Source organism: Mucor mucedo (assembly GCF_025094135.1).
Source record: "Mucor mucedo strain NRRL 3635 chromosome Unknown EV154scaffold_61, whole genome shotgun sequence".
NCBI lineage: Eukaryota > Fungi > Mucoromycota > Mucoromycetes > Mucorales > Mucoraceae > Mucor > Mucor mucedo.
The window spans coordinates 114,128-135,858 of NW_026252345.1; the positions used below are offsets into that span (position 1 = coordinate 114,128).

Below are 21,731 nucleotides of genomic sequence, written 5' to 3' on the forward strand. Positions count from 1 at the left end.
TTGGATATACTGACAACTCCTGTAGAACACGTTCCGTTTTCGCAGTATATATCAGCATTTGTTAACCCTTTTTCATTTCTCGCCATGCAAGCTGCAGTAAAGGAACGACAAGCTTCTTCAAAAAAGTATTCTGATGAGCTCGACTCCATCTTGGTACAATTACAAGAGTTAACAGTTGATTCACCTACACAAAAAATTAACGATAAAATAGACGAAGAGGTAACTTCTTCAACAATGTAGTCAAATATAAAAGTCTCATTCTTTACAGTTATTTAATGTGAGAAGACAAATCATACAAGTAAATACACGCACTGCAGAAAAAATGAATGGCATACTAATTATTCAGCACAGAGCCGTAGCCAGGATATAGACACTTCTGAATTCGATGAACTATTTGAAAAGACAAAGCCAGTCGTCGTGAAAGAAATGGTGAAACCCTTAACAGATAAAGAAAACAAAATAATCGATGAAGCACTATCAAGGAAAAAAACCGGTACTGCTTCCCAATTCAAAAAGGTGACAGTAGATTATAAAGATATCCATCGACTCAAGCCAGAAACTTGGCTTAACGATGAAATTATCAATTTTTACTTTGAATTGTTATCCGAGCGTCAAACACGAGAAGGATTCCCTTCAATTCATTGCTTCAGTAGTTTCTTCTGCTCAACGCTCAGGGATCAAGGATTTGCAAAAGTGAAACGATGGACAAAACGAGTAAGAAAACGCTTCTCATATATTTGCTTTTTCTAATATCTCATTTTTAGGTCGACATATTCGCTAAAGACTTAATATTTATACCAATCAATCAATCATACCATTGGACACTAGGCGTGATCGACATGAAAAGAAAAGCAGTGATTGTATACGATTCAATGGGTGGAAATCATGATCATTCATTAGAACTATTTATGAACTACCTTCAACAAGAACATTTGGATAAGAAAAAGACTCCTTTGGATACATCTGATTGGAAGTTAGAAACACCAAAAGATATTCCTCAACAGGGTAACATGTCTGATTGCGGCGCTTTTACTTGTACATTTGCAGAACGTTTATCCAGAAACGAACCCTTTAATTTCAGTCAACGAGATATGGTACCGATCCGTCGCAGAATGGTGTTAGACATTTTAAATAAGACCTTATAAACACCACCATAAATTACGCAACCTTTTTTCCCTCACCAATAAAGATGTCGCTGGGGTTTTTATTTTTACCATGACTACAAATTATTGCCTAGATGCATGAAAACTTCAGATTAATCCTTAATTATGGTGATTTATCCCCAATCACGTATCCCATGTAGGATTTTATTAGGCTTTAAGATAATAAAGTATCGAGGTTGCAACATAAAACCGCTCACATAATCCATGGACAAGTTGCTATACCTTATTGCTAAAGGATACGAGAACATTCCTTTTGGTTTAGTGATTTAAAAACCCAGCAAAAACAGAGTCACTTTATAGCTCGAGAAAAAAAAAAGCGCACCCTTCCCGAAAGACAAGCTGAGCTACGAGAGTGCAAGATTTGGGAGTTTTTTTTTTCTTACATTCTTTGATCTTTTGTCTTTTATTTTTTTCATTGAAAATAGAATTCGACTTTTTTTTTTTTTTCTTCCACTTCATTCTCTCTTTTTCAATTGTGTGTGTGTGTGTGTGTTTCGAGTGCGTACCATGAATCCAAAAAAGCGTTAACCAAAAAGACTCATTAACAAACTATTTTCTTTCTCTCTCTCTATAAAATATTAGTAATTTAAACGTATTTTGATTACACACTTGTTAATTCCCCCCCTTTGGACAAACAGAAAAAGCTTAGAACTTACAACCAGAACAAGAAGCACCTCTTAAAAAAACGACCTCATAATGACCGATATCATGGATGACAGTTATAGAATGGCAGAAAATGGTATTTTGGATTAAACCCGAGAGTTAAAGTGTCGTATTAATGCCTGTTATAATTAGAATACTTTCTTCCTGATGGTGAAGAAATGTATGAAGACGAACCCATCACGTAAGTCATAAAAATTTTCAGACAAAAACACGGTTCTAAATCAATTTTTTTTTTATAACAGCCAAGAAGATTGTTGGACAGTCATTTCTTCATTCTTTGAGGAGAAGGGTCTCGTTAGACAACAATTGGATTCTTTTGATGAATTTGTACAAAATACCATGCAGGAATTAGTCGATGAAAACTCTAATCTTGTGCTTCAACATGTTGGTGGAGACGGCGATGTTACTGTAATTACTACATATTTTCTCTCTCTTTCCAGTACTTACATATTTTTTTGTGATATAGAAACGATATATTATTGATTTCGGACAGATTTATTTGTCAAAACCTACAATGACAGAAGCCGATGGTAGTACGCAACCCATGTTTCCCCAAGAAGCGCGTATTCGTAACTTAACGTAAACTACGCAAGTTAACCAAAATAGGGAAAAATGAAGATTAACGATTTGAATTAGATACGCGTCTCCTTTATATGTGGATATGAGCAAACGTACACAAATCGCAACACCTCATGATCCTAACAATGTGAACAGAAACCCCAACGATCTCTTCCAAGATGAAAATGGGTCTGATAGACCTCCCATGACCAAAGTTTTCATTGGAAAGGTAAGCCGTGTATATTGACGAAAGGGGAGGGAAAAATCTAAACAAAAAGTGATAATGACAGGTCCCTATCATGTTGAGATCTACTTATTGTATTCTTCATGATATGCCTGAGAGTTCCATGCACGAGTTGAATGAATGTTCCTTTGATATGGGTGGTTATTTCGTCATCAATGGTTCCGAAAAGGTCTTGATTGCTCAAGAACGTATGGCAACCAATACAGTCTATGTCTTCTCCAAGGCACCACCTTCCAACTTTCAATATACTGCAGAAATCAGATCTCAACCCGAGAAAGGATCCAAGAATGCTTCGCCTTTATTTATTAAAATGATGAGAGCTTCTGCTGAACGTGGCTCTTCTGGTCAATGTATTCGTGCTGCTTTACCATATATCCGTTCTGAAGTACCTATTGTCATTGTATTCAGAGCTCTTGGTCAAGTAGCTGATAGAGATGTATTGGAGCATATCTGTTATGATCGTAATGATTATGAAATGTTGGAGTTGTTAAAACCTTCTATCGAAGAGGCTTTTGTCATTCAAGATCAAGATATTGCCTTGGATTTCATCGGTAAAAGAGGTACCACTGTGGGTGCCACAAGAGAAAGACGTATCAAGTATGCCTCTGAAATTCTCCAAAAAGAATTATTACCTCATGTTGGTACTGCATACAAGACTGAAACTCGTAAATCCTATTTCTTTGGTTATATGATCCATCGTTTGTTATTGGCAGCTTTAGAACGTCGTGAATTAGATGATCGTGATCATTATGGTAAAAAACGTATGGATCTTGCTGGTCCTTTAATGGCTGGTCTTTTCAGACTTTTGTTTAAGAAGTTGACAAAGGATGTTGCTAAGTATTTACAAAAGTGTATTGAATCAAGCAGAGAATTCAATTTGACTCTTGCTGTCAAATCCAACACAATTACCAACGGTTTAAAGTACTCTTTGGCTACTGGTAATTGGGGTGATCAAAAGAAGGCAATGCAAGCCCGTGCTGGTGTCTCTCAAGTTTTAAACAGATATACATTTGCTTCTACTTTATCCCATTTGCGTCGTTGTAATACACCTATTGGTCGTGATGGTAAGATTGCCAAACCTCGTCAATTACATAACACCCATTGGGGTCTTGTCTGTCCTGCCGAAACCCCTGAAGGTCAAGCGTGTGGTCTTGTTAAGAATTTGGCCTTGATGTCTTATATTTCTGTCGGTTCTTCTGCTACTCCTTTAATCATGTTTTTGGAAGAATGGGCTATGGAGAACTTGGAAGAATTAAGTGCCACCAGTATTGCTGATGCCACAAAGGTATTTGTGAATGGTGTCTGGATTGGTATTCATCGTGATCCCGGAGAGTTGATCAATTCTCTTAAACAAATGAGACGTTCAGTCGATATCTCTCCTGAGGTCAGTATTGTGCGTGATATTCGTGAAAAGGAATTAAGAATGTACACCGATGCTGGTCGTTGTTGTAGACCCTTGTTCTTGGTTGAAAATCAACAATTGAGATTAAATCGTGAACATATTATGCGTATCCAAGATACTGAAGATGAATTTGGCTGGCAAAATATGATTGCTGATGGTATTGTCGAATATGTGGATGCTGATGAAGAGGAAACTGCTATGATCTGTATGACACCTGAAGATTTAGCTGAAGCACGTATGACTGCCCAATATGGTGCTCCACTTCAAGAGACGCGTGATTTGGCTAGTCGTGTTAAATCCCAAACCGGTAGCTACTCGCACACATGGACCCATTGTGAAATTCATCCTAGTATGATTCTTGGTATTTGTGCTAGTATTATTCCTTTCCCAGATCACAATCAATCTCCTCGTAATACTTATCAATCTGCAATGGGTAAGCAAGCTATGGGTGTTTATCTCACGAATTTCCAAACGCGTATGGATACACTTGCCAATATTTTGTACTATCCCCAAAAGCCCCTTACCACTACGCGTTCTATGGAATTTTTACGTTTCAGAGAGTTGCCAGCTGGTCAAAATGCTATTGTCGCTATTTTATGTTATTCCGGTTATAACCAAGAAGATTCCGTTATCATGAACCAAAGTAGTATCGATCGTGGTCTTTTCAGATCCTTGTTTTTCCGTACCTACATGGATGCTGAAAAGAAATCTGGTATGATGTTTATGGAAGAATTCGAGAAACCTACTCGTGATAACACGCTTCGTTTGAAGCATGGAACTTATGAGAAATTAGAAGAGGATGGTCTCATCGCACCTGGTACTCGTGTTTCTGGTGACGATATTATCATCGGAAAAACTGCTCCTATTCCCGCTGATTCTGAAGAATTGGGTCAAAGAACCACGACACATAACAAGCGTGATGCCTCTACTCCCTTAAGATCCACAGAAACCGGTATCGTTGATCAGGTCATGTTGACTACTAACCAAGATGGCTTGAAGTTTGTTAAAGTACGTGTTCGGTCTACTCGTGTGCCTCAAATGGGTGATAAGTTTGCTTCTCGTCACGGACAGAAGGGTACTATCGGTATGACTTATCGTCAAGAAGATTTCCCCTTCTCTTCTGAAGGTATCACACCTGATCTCATTATTAATCCTCATGCCATTCCCTCTCGTATGACTATCGGTCACATGATTGAGTGTTTGCTCGGTAAGGTTTCTACTTTGACTGGTAACGAAGGTGATGCTACACCTTTCACTGACGTCACAGTCGAAGCTATTTCTGCCGCCCTCCAAGCTCAAGGTTATCAATCTCGTGGTTTTGAGGTCATGTATAACGGCTTCACAGGTCGTAAATTAAATGTGCAAGTGTTCTTGGGTCCTACCTATTATCAACGTTTGAAGCATATGGTTGACGATAAGATCCATAGTAGAGCAAGAGGTCCTGTACAAATTTTAACTAGACAGCCCGTGGAAGGTCGTTCAAGAGATGGTGGCCTTCGTTTCGGTGAGATGGAGAGAGATTGTATGATCAGTCATGGTGTTGCACAGTTTTTGAAGGAACGTTTGTTCGATGCCTCAGATGCATACCGTGTACATGTCTGTGATATTTGCGGTTTGATGGCCATTGCTAACCTAAAGAAAAATAATTTTGAATGTCGTGCCTGTAAAAATAAGACAAGAATTTCTCAAATCCATATTCCTTATGCCTGTAAACTCTTATTCCAAGAATTAATGGCTATGAATATCGCTCCTCGTATGTTCGTTGACGCTGATTAAATCAAAAGAGAACCAAGACATATAAACACTCCCATTTTTTTTTTTTTATCTTAATACAACAGACATACTCATACTATATTCCACATGGTCCTTTTTTTTTTTTTTCTATACTATAATAAATACGAATTCATTTTTCCGAAGCATTTACACAGTTTTTGAACAAAGCAAGCAGTATGTGATGTTTACCTAGAATTGAGACTCTCCCATACACAAAATTAATACACAATGGCATAGCAAATTAGTCATAACAGTGTAAACTCGTATCTGCATTGACCTTTCTCAAAATCATATGTGAGAAGCGCTTCTGCAATGACTGTGCTCGAATTAACAAAAATCATAACCATGATGCATCAGTGTCTTGGTAGTTTGACATATTACGTGACTTGCGCGGGTTACAGGATCTTTTCATTTTGTTTCATCCATATTTGCGCTGTTGATGATGGTATATCGAATTTTTTAACAATTGCTCGAGTAGATATATCCGTCTGCGTGTAATCATAAAACCCATTTTCTGTATCTTCGTCTTCTAAACGTCTATACGTCTTTCGAATAGGTATTCAGGATCGGTACTGACAGTCTCGTCTGCCAATAACTCTTCCTTTTTAACCTATTTCTGCTCTAGCTCGGTTTGGTTTGACATCACTATATTCTTCATATGCTGTAGTATTTTTTAGGGAGAAATTTTCGCAGTCAAGGTCCATTAACATTTAAACAACCTCATTTCCCTGCTCATCGTTCACGCCTCCTTGTCCATCTTTAATTAAAATGTTGTCCATTGCAGAAGTATCCTTTGAAACTAACTCCAGAAAATGAGCAGATATTTTGGCACGTAATTAGATTTATACGCTATAAGAAAGGAACGGTCTCTCTAAAGAATCACAGTTGGTTTTATATGTGATTATTTGTTACGTCTAAGGGCAGTTCTATGCAACATCCTATTATAACCGGAGTATCAAATAGGGATATGAAAAATTAAAAATAAAGCCTCGCTGTTAAATTTTTCTTTTCTCTTTCAATTCTCTCTTTTGTAAAAAAAAAGCCTCGCTCTTGTAAAAAAAGTGAAACCTCTTCCTTGTAAAAAAATGTCTCGCTCTTGTAAGAAAAGTGAAGCCTCTTTCTTGTAAAAAAGAAGGGCTTCATTTTTTTTACAAGAACGAGGCTTTTTTTTACAAGAGAGACGCTTCATTTTTTTTACAAGAGCGATGCTTTTTTTTTACAAGGAAGAGGCTCTACTTTTTTTACAAGAGCGAGACTTTTTTTTATTTGAAAGATTTCATTTCTCCTTAACTAACGCATTTTAAAGGAATACCCCTTATATGCTGTTAGTCTATTACCATGACTAAGAGATGGCCTCAAATGCCCACCAGTGTTATTGGTGCCGTTAACTTAACAAGCGCTATAAGGTCAAAATACAGTATCCCTTGTCGTATTTGGGTACGATTCACTTAAGAATAATTAAGCAAATCGTTTAAATAAATAAACTATGAAATTAAAACAACCTTTGATGTTGCATATCAGCATACGCTTGTATACTGCTATACAACTTCTACTTCGAGTACATACTTCTATATAAAAGATTGCATGATTGGCCTAAATACGATATACGAATGACAGTTGGATACAGAATGCTATACCACTGAGTTACGATATCACCGATCGAGAAGAGAAACTTCTCAGATCAATCAAGAATTATAAGAAAGAGAAACTTAATATTAATAGTTCTCTCAATGGATTAGCTACCCAGAGAGAGAATAGAACAGCTATTAATATAAATGGTTCATTTACTTATATATTGATATAGTTATACTGCTGATAAAGAGTATAAAGAAATAGTGTATGAATTAATGGATACCTAGCTTCTACAACCAAATATCTATACAAATATCGATAAGACATTTTATATTTGGTGTAGCAAAAGTAGGCTTAAAGAGGATAGTTTTGCAGAAAAAAAGATAGAAAAAAACAATAGGATCAATTAGAATTCTTGTCAGAGTTTATTGATGTTAAAGTTAACTAAAGATTTAAGAAGAGGAATAATAAAGAGTATTTATAATAAATGGAATGGACGAGGCTGAGGATACTACTCTTAACAATATGAGTATGCTATCAATAACAATATCTATATTGGACAATTAGTGCTACGCATAGTCAATAGAGAAATAATAACAATAACATGTCTTAAGTTTGGACATTGGTGTTACGATACCGTGACACTTTAAAATAGTGACCGGCTTTAGCGAATTCCTTTTTTATGCCTGATCATGATTTAGCTATCATTTATCAGTGATGATGAGATATGAATTTATTATATGTATAATCTATATGTGTGGTTTAGCACATTTGGGATCGTAATTTATTCATTACAAAGATAATGAATAAATGATCAACTATTATGTTCTATTGCCAATTACACTTGACAAACAAGTATGCATCTTTTACAGTAACCGTTGCATGATCTGATAAATAAGTGTCTCGTAATACTTAAGATTTATTAGAATACTCATGCTCCCGATCCACTGATATGGGACAACGTTATCTGGAAACAATTCTAACGAGTAGTGTCCATTTAACCTAAGGCGGGAAACAAAGTTTAGATCTATTCCAAAACCAGAAAGGTTGACTCATCATTAAAACTCAGGAGAGTTGTGCAATATAAAAAGGATCAATTATTTCATAGCAGTCTATTTTTTGACCTCTAATAAAAATATACTTTTATCTCATTACTTTTCTATGTAATATTTTGTCAAATACTACATCCCTAGCTATTTACTTACTGACAAGATGAAGAACTGGGGAAATCCTAAAGCTGTCATGGAAAGTATACCTTCGGATGAGCTTGTGAAGAGACAACGTGGCTATCTTATTCAACTTGTCGTTATCTTATGGCACTTGTGGTTATTTTATACCACTTGTGGTTACCTTATGGCACTTGTGGTTATATTATTCCACTTGTGGTTATCTTATTCCACTTGTGGTTATCTTATGACACGCGTCGTTGTCTTATGGCACTTGTCGTTATTTTATGACATTTGTCGTTATTTTATGACACTTGTCGTTATCTTATGGCACTTGTGGTTATTTTATACCACTTGTGGTTACCTTATGGCACTTGTGGTTATATTATTCCACTTGTGGTTATCTTATTCCACTTGTGGTTATCTTATGACACGCGTCGTTGTCTTATGGCACTTGTCGTTATTTTATGACATTTGTCGTTATTTTATGACACTTGTCGTTATCTTATGGCACTTGTGGTTATTTTATACCACTTGTGGTTACCTTATGCCACTTGTGGTTATCTTATCCCACTTGTGGTCATCTTATGACACTTGTGGTTATGTTATACCACTTATGGACAGCATATTTGACGGCGATAGAACGCTTGTCTAATGAACAAAGCTTCACACCAGATGCGCGACGTTACCTTCAAAACTGTACAGATTATCTTCAGAATAAACGCCCGAAGACAACCTTTGAAGTAACGTACGAAACATGTAAGCAACGTCACGAGGACATGATGCAGGAAATGTCTGTGACCAGAGCCCAGCATCGGGTGGAAAGGGAAGGGGAGTTGTTTGGGTCGGAGTTAGCTCATATTGGAATAAACAAGCACAGGAGGCGTTTACGCCAAGGTAAACAAACACTGGACCTATTTTTATTTATTCTCATGACACTCATCGTTTATATGTTATAGAAAATGCAGCAGCCACAATGATCGGCAATAGCACCGTTGTAAGTATTGTCTTATTTTAAACCGTTGTCCTTTTAATGCCTTAAACTAATATCTTTGTACTTGATCAATAAGACTACTAACACCAATACCGTAAGAATAACTGCATGTTACATGTGATATTGCCTACTAATATTATTTTTAGACTGATGAGCTAAGTTTTGTTCGTTACAACAAAACGTATAACCTGCAGTCACCCCAAAATAATATACAATCGCCCCATAAACCTAAATTACATGATGACGATCTTACATTGTTGAAAAACCATGTTGCCGTTCGAGTTTCGTCAAGCAGGCCAGAACAGGATAATATTACAGAGGGAATATATCAGCTGCACATGAAGGACTGTTGTAGTTGAATTATAATGCGCATATACTTGGGACTTCTTTATTTGAAGTTCCGAACCTGATATATATATCAGGTTTTAACCTATTTTAATAAAGTTTATCTTTTTTTTTTTGTTTCGTATTTTATACTTGTGTTAATCGACTATTTCAGTCATGATTCACATAGGCTATGACTAATATTTGCCATAGCTTATTCTTTTCTTTTATCTTACGTTGCTTAAATGAGTAACCTGCTTTTAAGGAGCTACTCATTCTCAGTCCTGTACTGTCTGTCTCGTTCCTCTTCGTTCCTGACAGAATACATCGCTCAAAAAGCTCGGATTATGCTAAGCTTTGTTTGGTAAATTGAATAAAAAATAATACTCACAGTGCATCTCACTAACCATCTCTTACTAATCTTGATAAAAAAGGTGCGAGCGTGCGATGAGTTCTCGGAAATTTGTCTTTTTCCAGAATACAGAGGCTCAGGTTAAAAGGGCGGATGGTATTAATGAAGCTCTGTGTGGCGGAATTGGTGAAACTCTGTATGGCGTAATTGGCATCGGACGTGTACCCGAAACTGAGCATAACTTGCTTTTGGTTGAGTCATATGGGTAAGGGGGTGTAAACAAATAATAGTAGTTACGTATGAATCTAACCTTGCTTGTTTATCGATTTAGCTCCAATGTTTCGGAGAACACTAGGCACACCATGGATGATACCCTCAAGCTTAGGGTACTCCCAAGCACATTAAACTATTCTTTAAAGAACCCACTTAAGGTATTTTTAAATATAGATTTTTTTTTTTTCGTAAAATGTTACGTTTTTCCAAATGGAATCATTGTAATTTGATCGTCCATATACAGACGATTAAAGAGAGCTTCATTTTTTTTTTCACTGTGAATTGTTTCGACTTTTTCAAGTGTGAAATTAAAATCTGATAGAGTGTTTTTGGACCCATCAGATTTTAGTTCTATATTTGGAAACGATCAAATCAATTCACAGTGAAAAAAAAAATGAAGCTCTCTTTAATCGTCTGTATATGGACGATTATATTACAATGATTCCATTTGGAAAAACGTAACATTTTACGAAAAAAAAAATCCACATTTAAAAATACCTTAATTGGGTACTTTAAAAAATAGTTTGACGTGTTGTGAGGCCCTTATTGAGGCAACAACTTGCGGCCTGAAGCAGCAGATTAATTCGTATAAGTCTGCATCTTACCAGACAATCAAACGAAGGAAAGCATTTGGGATTCAAGTTATTCAAGACACGCTGACACTAACTGAGACGTCAATTATTGATCCTACAAAGTGGCGTTTTGTTGAGGTCCGATCAGCAACTATTCCTGTGTCGTGGTCAGATCGGTCCCAAATTGTAAAGCTGTTTGAGCTAGTTGCTTGTTTGCACGTACGTGATAATTTGATTCCTTTTTTTTTTTTTAAAAAAAAAAAAAAAAAAAAAAAAAAAAAACTAACATAAGTTATGTCTCAGGAATTCGTCTTGGAGCAATCATCAGTGACGGAACAGTTAGAAGCCGAAGAAAATGGAATTATCGAAGTCCATGAAGACGGCCAATCATTGTTAAAAAACCATGTTGCCGTTTGTGTTTCATCAACCAGGTCAGAACAGGTGGATAGTATCACAGAAGAAATTTACCAAAGGTATATGAAGGAGGGAAGAAGGAATACATTACTGAAAAAGCTCAAATTCGCATTTGATTTTTGCAGTAAGGCTTTGAATCAAAACAGGAAGGCTTTTGCAAGTGGATATGGAATCAGGAGCCTGGTGGTGAAGATGATAAATTTATCGAAATGATGAAGTACACATTTACAGACTTCCACTAAAATTGCAAGACCAAGCGATCGGACATCAATGACGCGCGATTTCCTTTTGTGGAGAATTTCGTGCCACCTTTTAAGGCGTACGCAAAAAATTTGAACGTGCTGAACTTTGTTTGGTAAATTTATTAAACAATAATACAGTGCATCTATTTTATAATGAACAATTTTTGGCTCCGATTTTTAATAAAAGAAAAAAGCTATCTCCTCGATGAATTTAACGTGTATCCAGAATCTGTTTTTATTATCTTTTCTATTAGAGAGTTCCTCAAAAAAAAAATAGAGCTCAATTCTTTTTTTCACACAAATTTTTTTTACAAATAACAAAACAAAATTTGGCATTAACAGTGGGGAGACCCAAAGATGTCCGAGAAGTGTTTTACAGAGCAAAAATTTGTAATTAATTAAATAAAGATGAAGAGAAATGTTGCACCTTTTTTTTATAGAAAAATAGCCACATACTGGACAACTTGGGATCGCCCACTTTTATTACATAGTTTTCATGAACAAGTTTTCTGCTCTGGTAAAAGGGGTATGGGAAATCTTGACAAGTCTGCACTCGTCAAATGCAGCAACACAAATGTAGCATTCAAGCCAAAAAAGCACACTCATACCTTCACGACACTTGATTTCAACAGCCATTTTTTTGTGTGGCAATGCATGATATTCATCGATCTTGAATGATTGATCACCAGCGTTCAAATTTATAACAAATACTTTGCTCTTGTCACCACACTCGATAGATATGTACAAGTCTTTCGTCCAAGGAATCGGTAGATGTTCAATATTTAAATGAATTAATGTTGACTCCTCCAATTTTGTAAAGTCCATTTTATGGGGACCTGCGTCAACGAGAGTTGATAATGTAAAGTAATGAGAAAAAAATTTGATATCCACATAACCCAGAATTTTATCCAGCAAATCTTGATTGAAACTAAGGCCATATGTTTTAACACATTCCAATCTTTTTCTGGTATTACTGGGTACAATAGGATTATCCAGCCCCGGTACTAAGCCTTGAAAAGAATCTGCAGAGATAATTACCTGTGAGGAAATAGTTGAAATAGTCTTGTATTCGAAGTACAGAATATTTGAACAACAGGACAGAACATGTTCTGTCACAGAAACAAGATCTTTTTCGAGCTTGTCTTCTGTTGTATTAATTCTCAATGATATGATGGCATCAGGATCAATCATAGAGTCAATTATGGCAAAGTATTCAGATCGTGTTGCATCTTGGGCCATACAATATCTAAACTCCAATCCGTTCCGCATAGCATCAAGTGAATCAGTGTACAGAATTGGATTCCCAAAAACGTATTTCATGGAGTCACGATAGGATCTGAGATCAGTTATAAGTGCGTAGGAATACAGTTTTCTGCTTCCCTTGAAGGCTTTTAATAATTTAAAAAAATTGGCTGCAGTCCGTATTTCATTTCCATGCCCTTTGTTCAGTATAAAACATAATCCTGCACTCTTTAAAGTACTTAATGAGCGAACAATGGACAGAGCTTGATCCATTCCAATATCACTTATCCATTCATGCAAATCCATTCGGACTAGGTTCAGCATGATTGTATCAGCTTGAGGTGCTATATAATCGATAATATAAGGGTTATAGTTTGATGGAATCGCCGATACTGTAAGTTCAAACGTTTTCAAATTACTTCTTTTTTTGTAAAATGGGTCTTGATAAATGTGTTCTAGCGTGGTGGACGAAATAGCTGCGGTTCTGCTGTATTTTAATGAAATTAAACCTGGACACATCTTTTGAATGTTAAAGGTTGACAATTCTTCTTCAGGGCTACTTTGCAGATCCAAGTGTGTCAGACTCAAAAATTGGCCAATCACACATCCTGAAAGTAAGATACAGGGAGGTTTTCTTTTAAAGTTTGTTTGCTGATAGTCTAGTTTGAGCCTAGTAATGGATTTTCTGTACCTGAATAGCGCAGTGGCAAATAATTCTTCGGATATGTCTTGACCGGGTGGTATGTACGACACTTTTGTTAAGATTCGAGTAGAGGTGCTTTCTAGTATATATTGAAGATACAATTTCATGTAGCAATATTCAGACAGGTCCAAAGTTGTAATGTTTGGCAAATAACCCAATACCATAATCAATTCATTCTTATCAAACATGAATTCAGGCTCTCTACTGATAATGGTTGAATCACTCTTGATTGCAAGTCGTTCAACAGCATAGCCGAATTTGAAATAATAATGTCGTTCACTCGTGTCCAGCTTCAGGTGCTTTTTAATGAGTTGGATATTATAGCAGCTCAGCATTAGATCTTTATAGTGTAATTGCAATACAGGCACAATCCAACTCTTGCAAATAAAAGCGCAGCAATAACGGTCTTTTTTTGGTAAGCGGCTTAGTATTTCTTCTATAATTTCAAAGGGCAAGTGTTTCATATTGTTAAGGAGAGAGAAATACCCGTTTTAATTTTTATTTTGACTTTTTTCAATTTATAGCAGACATCAAAATGCTTGTGTAACCGATATGTTTATAAGGGGCATTTACTCCTCACTTTATTATACTTATGAGTTATTCATTTGTGGCAAGACTTACTTCTACAAGCTTTGGCCTGTTTGCTCATGGAAGGGCGTATTCACTGAAATTAAAGTTAATCTTAAAAAATCTGGATGATGGATTCAGGTTTCACCAATAATTTAGAAATTTTTGCTCATGCATCTACTCCTTGGCTTCTTCGTTTATGAAGATCATATTCTGAGTATCCAATTTACTTAAGGCGGGGTTTTTTTACTAGAAAAGTATACGATACATGGTAACTGTTAGTTATAAAAGATACCCTTTTGTTTTTCTTCAAGTAGCTAAAAAAAACAGATGGGCAGCTTAACTTTTATTTAAGCCAGCAAGTGAAATGTACAAATTATTTTTTCAGATGGCGAGATTTATTGTTTTCTTTATAATCCACTCACAGCTAATAATGAACACAGCAATAGAAGTGTATCCATCGAAACTTTATGCACATACCGTGACTGCTCTAAAAGGAGTTTCAAACCACAGGAAAATCAATATTCTCGCCGCGTAAAAAAAGAAAAAAAGTAATCTGGGTTGATTGACCATTTCTGCCCCTTCTCCATATCTTTTTTTTTATTGTAACAATTAGATTTAGAATGTCCAACTCGTATAGTTTAGCCAATTGTGCCAAAAGAAGAGTTTCTTATTTCTATGACCGTAAAATACATGTAACACTCACTTTGCATATAGGTTACTGACCTTTTTTCTCTCTCTATAGACGACGTTGGAAATTTCAATTATGGACCTGGTAATAAAACAAGCTTTTTTCTCTTTTAGGGAAAAGACGACTAATCCTTTCAAATAGGACATTATATGAAGCCTAAACGTATGCACATGGTGCATAACATGGTTGTGAATTATGGATTATATAAAAAGCTCGATATAGTGGTAAAAATAATAAGATGGCATAAAAAAAAAGAAGCATAAAAGTAACATGTATCTGCTCCCTATTATAAGAAACCTACAAGGTGTACAGCTTATCAAATGACTCGTTTCCATTCTGATGAATATGTCAACTTTTTACAAAACGTGACTCCCGACAACTTGGAATTACTTGCCATGCAACACGGTGGTTTGGAACAAGGCATCGCACGATGTAATTTACCTTTTTTTTTTACTCTCTTATTTACCCGAAACATTTATTAACTTCTTTTATACACACATTATCGATAGTCAATGTGGGTGAAGATTGTCCTGTATTTGATGGTTTATTTGAATTTTGCTCGATTTCAGCGGGTGGTTCAATTGGTAGGAGCCAGTATACGTAAACATTTTTTAAATGATGGAAAATTAATTTTTTTCTATAGGCGCTGCTAATAAATTATTAAACGGTGAAGCTGATATTGCCATTAATTGGTCGGGTGGACTTCATCATGCCAAAAAGACAGAGGCATCCGGGTTCTGTTATGTGAATGATATCGTACTTGGCGTATTGGAGTTATTAAGGTATGTGTGAGTGTGTGGGTGTAATAATGGCGGTAAGTCTGATGTGTTTTTTTTTTTTCCTTTCGTGCAACAGATACCATCAACGTGTATTGTATGTTGATATTGATGTCCATCATGGAGATGGTGTTGAAGAGGCATTTTATACCACAGATCGTGTCATGACCTGCTCATTCCACAAGTTTGGTGAGTTTTTCCCTGGTACAGGTGATATAAAGGATACTGGACTTGGAAACGGAAAACGTTATGCAGTAAATGTTCCCCTGAGAGACGGTATTGATGATGAGACCTACAAGAGTGTATTTAAGCCTGTAATTCAACACATTATGGATTGGTATAAGCCTGGAGCTGTTGTGCTTCAATGCGGTGGCGATTCCTTGTCAGGCGATCGTCTGGGTTGTTTCAATCTGTCAATGCGTGGTCATGCTTCCTGTGTCGAGTTCATTAAATCCTTCAATATACCAATGATGATGGTTGGTGGTGGTGGATACACAATTCGTAATGTCGCTCGAACCTGGACATTCGAGACCGGTCTGGCTGTAGGCGAGGATTTAACACAGGAAGAGTTACCGTATAATAATTATTTCGAATATTACGGCCCTGAATACAAATTGGAAGTCCCTTCCAATAACATGACCAATCATAATACGCGTGAATACCTAGACCATATCATGTAAGCTTTTTTTGCCATATTTTATTTGATAATAATGCTCATCTTTTTGTACATAGAGCAAAAATCGTTGATAACCTCAGGAGTATGCCTTTTGCACCTTCTGTTCAGACACAAGAAGTACCAAGAGATTTCAATTTGGATGATTATGTCGATGGAGAAGATAGTGAAGCAGAAGACGCTGATCATAGACAAACACGTAAGTGGAGTAGAGAGATGGAGCAAATACATGTTTTCTAACATACTTTGGGCTTATGTAGAACGCCATAAATTAGAGAATATGGGTGTTTTGTAATAATATTAATAAAAAAGAGAAAAAGTCAAATGTTTTTTTTTATTGTACAGTTTCGTTTGTATCAAAATGACTGACAGGGAAATGGTCATAAAATTCTAATAGGTCGGTAATGACATTTCGCACAGCTTGGACCGAGATATTTTCAGAAGCGCCCCATAAATCAACGTATTCATTCATGGACATGGACATTTCGACATTTGATGTACGTAGTGCCAGATAGAGACAGCCCAGACCGATACCGGGTATCGAATGTGTTAATGCGATTTTAGGAGAGCATAAACTGTCCCAAACATACATCCACGCTAATCTTGCTATTGTGCTCATCTCTGGATCCATGTCTATTATGAACGTTTAGGGATGGATCTTTTATCTGCAAATCATTAAGGCTTACCATGTTCCATTCGCTTCCATATCTCCTTTTGAGCTGGGTGATGGTGGTGTCTCTTTGATTGCTTTCTAGCTTCGTCTGTGATGAAGTATCGAACAGACCCTAATCCTCTTAAAACATTCAAACAATATGCAAATGGTAATTCAATTTCCAAATCAAACCCTAAAGCTCTCACTAACAAGAGCTCACTTGTCACCAACGAGGATCTCATTCTGAAATAACTCTGTCATAAGAGTTTTCAATATACTTTTTTTTTAGGTTTAAGGTTGTTCGTCTGTTTTTACCTCATTCACGTTTAATGTAGTGCTGTTAGGGTGATAGTATCTATAGCGCAAATAGACGATTATTATACATACATTACACCTATGTTTACAAAGTCGAATTTTACCTGTATCCAACATTAACTAAATCTCGCACCTTTCTAGGCACCTCTGTTGCTTTACAAGCTAATTGAAGGCATGTCGTTGTCAATAGCTATACCAGAAAAGTGTTACCATCACAATAAAAAAAAAAAGGGAGTTTACGTGATTTTTTTCTCTCTCCGTGCTTACTTCTTCATTGGTATATAAAGCATCCTGTGCATTGATCGATCCGTCCACATGAATGTTTTTTTCTTGGTTACTCATAAACACATTAAACCGATGAAAATAAACCACAGCAGTGGCTGTTGTTCTTATAGGTCTATACGGACATGTAAATATTAGTTTGTATGAAAAAAAAAAAAGAAAGATCTAGAAAAGAGAAGCTTTACAAATCTAACATGGAACTCGTCTGTCGTAAGAATTGAATAGCAGACATATTCGGTATTAAAGGTACTTCTTGTGATGAGTTACTAGACATGTTTCTTTTGAAAAATTGATCGGGTAATGAAAGAAAGAAAGAAAAAAAGAACAAAGTAATGGACCCGTCTTTTGTGTGTGTGGTTGGCAAATAAAATAAATCGCGCGCTTCCCATTTTGATCCTCAGTTATATAATATTTGTCTGTTTACACCTTGTGTTCATTTGAGGTACGGGTCAAAATCATTTTTTGGCTCTCAATGGGATTGATTTTTTACCATAGATAAAAACTATACGAGAAAACAGAGCGTATATCCTGTGCTCTGATAACCTCTTCTCCCGATAATGCATTTACTGGGAGGTTGTTAATATGTGGGATGACTCTGCTCTCTCTGTCTCTCTCTCTCTCTCTCTCTCTCTTGACAGATAAACAGTCACACTATACGTCACTTTTTAGGTTTTTCCCTGTTTCCCCTTCTCTCAGTGTGGGCTCTTTTTTTGTCTGTTCACTCTATTATACTGGAAAGAGTGTGTGTTCCTAATATAGAAAAACAATAAAAAAAAAATTATATTAAAAAAGAGAGAAAAGGGAGTAAGTCAATGAAGAATGACGTGGATGGGTTTTACCCTCTCATACTTAACTTTTTTATTTTCGTCATATAATTTTTTAGTTTTTCTAAAGAAAAGAAAACATTACGCGACAATTTCAACAACTTTTCTTCAATGGATCCTAAACTTTTCGCAGCTGCTCAACAGAGTATGGCCATGAATAATGGACAAGGTCAAAACCCCAATATGATGATGTCCTTTCAGCAACAGAACAATGGCGGCGGTGGAGGAGGTGACTTGCAACAGTTTAACCCTTTAAATGCTGTTCCTTTCAATCCTGCCAATCTCGGTTCAGGTGCCAATTTAGCTTTTGGCCCCAACGATTTCGCTAATCTCGACTCCACGGACTTGAGCAGCTTGAACCCATTTATTCAAGCGAATCCTTCTCTCATGAACGGCATGTCTTTGCAACAACAACAGCAACATTTGCGTCAGAACTCTCACCCTCAGTCTGTCTACTCGCCTCAAAACTTGATGGCATTAGGCAATAATCAAGGTTCATATTTTCTTTTTTTTTCCCATACAATTGTCCCTTGGACCTAACCTTATATATAAAAACATACACAGCCGCTCTTCAAGCTCAATTCCAACAAAATAGAGCCATGTATGGTGGAGGAAACCCTGCCATGATGGCCAACACACCACAAGCCTTAATGTTTCAACAGCAACAGCAACAAGCAGCGGCAGCAGCCATGGCCATGAATAGAGGTATAGTTTATAGGCTTTTTTCCTCCATCTCAATCACTCATCTTTTTTTTTTCTTAGCTAAGCAATCACCTAGTCAATCGCCTGCTCTCAATCACGCTCATTTCACAGGAAACGCTTCTTCGCCTGTCATTGGTAATAGTCCTCATACAGCGGGTGGCGCCACGACTCGAAATGGATCCGATTATGCTGGTAAAAAAAAAAAGAGTGTGTATACTTGCGGACATTAATCGTTAAACAAAATTCGCTTGTATAGTGTCGCCCATGAATCCAAATATGGGCTCACCTGTACAAAACTTTCAGCAAGGAAATAGTATTTTGCCTTCACCTCAAATGGCGCGTGTCATTCCATCTCAGGCAAATAATAATCGTTATATGCAACAAATGAGTATGCAACAACACCAACAACAACAGCAGCAGCAACATCAACAGCAACAGCAACAACAACAACAGCAACAACAACAACAACAACAACAACAACAACAACAACAACATCAGCAACAACAACAACAGCATCAGCAACAGCTTCACCAACAACAGCAACAACAACAGCAACAACAGCAGCAACAGCAACAACAACAGCATCAACAACAACAACAGCAACAACAACAACAACAACAACAACAAGCCATGATGCAAAGTATGGGTAGCGCATCACCTTCGTTGAACAATCCATCTATATCATCTTATGCATCACCTCAGGTATAACCATCATCAGAAATACAGAAATATAAATATTTTGGTTATGTTTTTTTGACAGGAAAAAAAATTATAGGACACTGGCGTCATTGAGGATCAACAACAAACGGCCAAAAGTTATAACACACCTTCGATGTCTGGGTATATCCAACAACAACAACAGCAGCAGCAATCACCTATGCAAGCACATGCATCGCCTATTCCACGACAATCCGCGACACCGGGTAGTGCGCAATCAACACCCCGTCAACATCATCAGCAGATCGAGACCCCTCCACAAATGAGTCCCACGGTGAAAACACGAGCGGATACACCACTAGTAAACGCCACACCTTCACCTAAACCGACGGGATCCGTGCCCGCCTCGCCACATGAAAACAACGAAAAGTTGCCACAACAACAAATAACTTATATACCGAAAACGCGTAATGTTGAAACGTATGGAGGGATTGATTTGAAATATTTTGACAAGTTTGAAATCAAACCACCCGTACCTCATTTGAATGAATTGGGAGTGATTGATATTGGAGCATTGATCATGTCATTGAAATCAGGCATGAAGATGGAAATGACCAATGCCTTGAATATCTTGACGGTTTTGACGGTACAACCTCAAGTAGGACAACAGACAGCTCATGTGCCTTTGGCACAATGCGAGGATTTATTAGATGTTTTATTGGATTATTTAGAGAGCGATATGTTGGAGGAAGCGTCTGTCAACAAGAGCCATTTAACTTATACAGATCTCTTTGACATGTCATTGGATGAAATGAAGAGTTTGATCCCTCAATTAGAAAACTCCACCTCCGACATCTGGATTTCGCTGCGAGAGAGATGTCTCTGTATCTTTAACATTTTGCGTAACCTGTCATTTATGAATGAAAACATGGAATATTTGGCTAAACACGGACGGTTTGTTTCTATCCTGATGGAGATTATCAATACGACACGGGAGGGAGCTGAAGCTTGGTTTGTGGGTATACGTAAAATGGATACATTGGATTTCCGCAAGAGTATTCTCATGATCTTTTCCAATATATCCATGTTTCTTGTGCTAAAAGGAGAAAGAACAGCCACAACATTCACACAACTTATTCACGATTTTCTTGTCAATGGACCGGATACGTATTATTCATTACTAGCTATCGAGACTTGGACTAAACTTACGGTGAATTATGAAAATCGACAATTGTTACATTCGATCTTAGATCAGGAACCGATCCTTTCGTTATTACAACATATCTGGTTAGAATTAACCGCTGTGATCCGACGTGATTTCTTTTCGACCGATGGTAGGGTGATGAATGCCATGACATCCAATCAATTGGCTACATTAGAGTTGACGATCATTGGATTATACAATATTGTATCTATTGCCGAAAGCGAGCATTTGAAACAAGAGCTGTTACAGATTAATAAGAGTATCGGTATGATGATCATTCGATTATGTATCACATTGGCAGAAAGCGGGAATCCACAATTTGGGCTTGTCACGAAACGTGGTATGGAATTAATTCGGTCCTTGATTTGTGGTGGCGATGGTATCCGAAGGCGCACATTGGTGGGACAACAGCAAAAGAGACCTTCATTGGAAGCCTTATCTACCTATAAGTCCAGTTTACAAGAGGAGGAAGATACCTTATCCGTGTACGAGATTGCTAATCGTATCTTGGATATGCCCGTCGTTCGAGAAAAGCTCATGTTGTCCATGTTGAAACCAACAACAGATCCAGAGATATTAAGGGAATTATCGGATATCGTTGCACTGATAGATGAAGATTCCTCTGCTCGTTGATATATACACATTTTTTTAAAAAAAACACTCCATAATAAAAACAAAGCAAAAAGAGAGAAAAAAAGCTCATATGATTTATCTAACTGTCAACACGAGAA

At 36.9% G+C, this 21,731-nt stretch overlaps 8 protein-coding genes across 8 annotated transcripts; 6 read left to right on the forward strand and 2 right to left on the reverse strand.

Moving 5' to 3' along the window:
- The first annotated feature begins 173 nt into the window (after window positions 1–173).
- EV154DRAFT_512686 (uncharacterized protein) lies at window positions 174–1,527 on the forward strand. Its single transcript, XM_051601949.1, has 2 exons — window positions 174–714; window positions 765–1,527. Exons 1-2 carry the CDS (start codon window positions 427–429, stop codon window positions 1,143–1,145), a joined length of 669 nt encoding a protein of 222 aa, XP_051456438.1. The 5' UTR covers window positions 174–426; the 3' UTR covers window positions 1,146–1,527.
- Window positions 1,518–5,949, forward strand: EV154DRAFT_512687 (DNA-directed RNA polymerase II subunit RPB2; the record flags this gene model as incomplete). The annotated part of the gene is made up of 7 exons (XM_051601950.1): window positions 1,518–1,661; window positions 1,746–1,902; window positions 1,959–2,007; window positions 2,069–2,234; window positions 2,293–2,405; window positions 2,463–2,613; window positions 2,675–5,949. Coding segments are annotated over exons 2-7 (3,650 nt in total), but the record flags the coding sequence as incomplete, so codon positions are not given.
- A 2,978-nt stretch (window positions 5,950–8,927) lies between these two features.
- Window positions 8,928–10,004, forward strand: EV154DRAFT_512694 (uncharacterized protein). The gene is made up of 4 exons (XM_051601951.1): window positions 8,928–9,438; window positions 9,501–9,538; window positions 9,612–9,629; window positions 9,682–10,004. Exons 1-4 carry the CDS (start codon window positions 9,129–9,131, stop codon window positions 9,892–9,894), a joined length of 579 nt encoding a protein of 192 aa, XP_051456440.1. The 5' UTR covers window positions 8,928–9,128; the 3' UTR covers window positions 9,895–10,004.
- Window positions 9,986–11,933, forward strand: EV154DRAFT_552597 (uncharacterized protein). Its single transcript, XM_051605067.1, has 7 exons — window positions 9,986–10,223; window positions 10,294–10,476; window positions 10,543–10,642; window positions 10,827–10,942; window positions 11,008–11,275; window positions 11,360–11,529; window positions 11,596–11,933. Exons 1-7 carry the CDS (start codon window positions 10,105–10,107, stop codon window positions 11,681–11,683), a joined length of 1,044 nt encoding a protein of 347 aa, XP_051456441.1. The 5' UTR covers window positions 9,986–10,104; the 3' UTR covers window positions 11,684–11,933.
- A 36-nt stretch (window positions 11,934–11,969) lies between these two features.
- EV154DRAFT_512699 (uncharacterized protein) lies at window positions 11,970–14,131 on the reverse strand. Its single transcript, XM_051601952.1, has one exon. The coding sequence runs from the start codon at window positions 14,119–14,121 to the stop codon at window positions 12,196–12,198; it is 1,926 nt and encodes a 641-aa protein (XP_051456442.1). The 5' UTR covers window positions 14,122–14,131; the 3' UTR covers window positions 11,970–12,195.
- A 933-nt stretch (window positions 14,132–15,064) lies between these two features.
- Window positions 15,065–16,659, forward strand: EV154DRAFT_538599 (uncharacterized protein; the record flags this gene model as incomplete). Its single annotated transcript, XM_051604288.1, has 7 exons — window positions 15,065–15,139; window positions 15,209–15,347; window positions 15,425–15,499; window positions 15,559–15,697; window positions 15,771–16,367; window positions 16,424–16,563; window positions 16,625–16,659. The coding sequence occupies 7 exons, from the start codon at window positions 15,065–15,067 to the stop codon at window positions 16,657–16,659; spliced, it is 1,200 nt and encodes a 399-aa protein (XP_051456443.1).
- A 39-nt stretch (window positions 16,660–16,698) lies between these two features.
- EV154DRAFT_552600 (cyclin-like protein) lies at window positions 16,699–18,293 on the reverse strand (the record flags this gene model as incomplete). Its single annotated transcript, XM_051605068.1, has 6 exons — window positions 17,799–18,293; window positions 17,599–17,728; window positions 17,436–17,521; window positions 17,332–17,371; window positions 17,051–17,270; window positions 16,699–16,997 (listed from the first exon to the last, which is right to left on the reverse strand). The coding sequence occupies exons 1-6, from the start codon at window positions 17,885–17,887 to the stop codon at window positions 16,699–16,701; spliced, it is 864 nt and encodes a 287-aa protein (XP_051456444.1). The 5' UTR covers window positions 17,888–18,293.
- Window positions 18,294–18,548: 255 nt separating this feature from the next.
- Window positions 18,549–21,633, forward strand: EV154DRAFT_564808 (uncharacterized protein; the record flags this gene model as incomplete). Its single annotated transcript, XM_051605863.1, has 5 exons — window positions 18,549–18,930; window positions 19,002–19,142; window positions 19,200–19,331; window positions 19,396–19,841; window positions 19,915–21,633. The coding sequence occupies 5 exons, from the start codon at window positions 18,549–18,551 to the stop codon at window positions 21,631–21,633; spliced, it is 2,820 nt and encodes a 939-aa protein (XP_051456445.1).
- Between the last annotated feature and the right edge of the window lie 98 nt (window positions 21,634–21,731).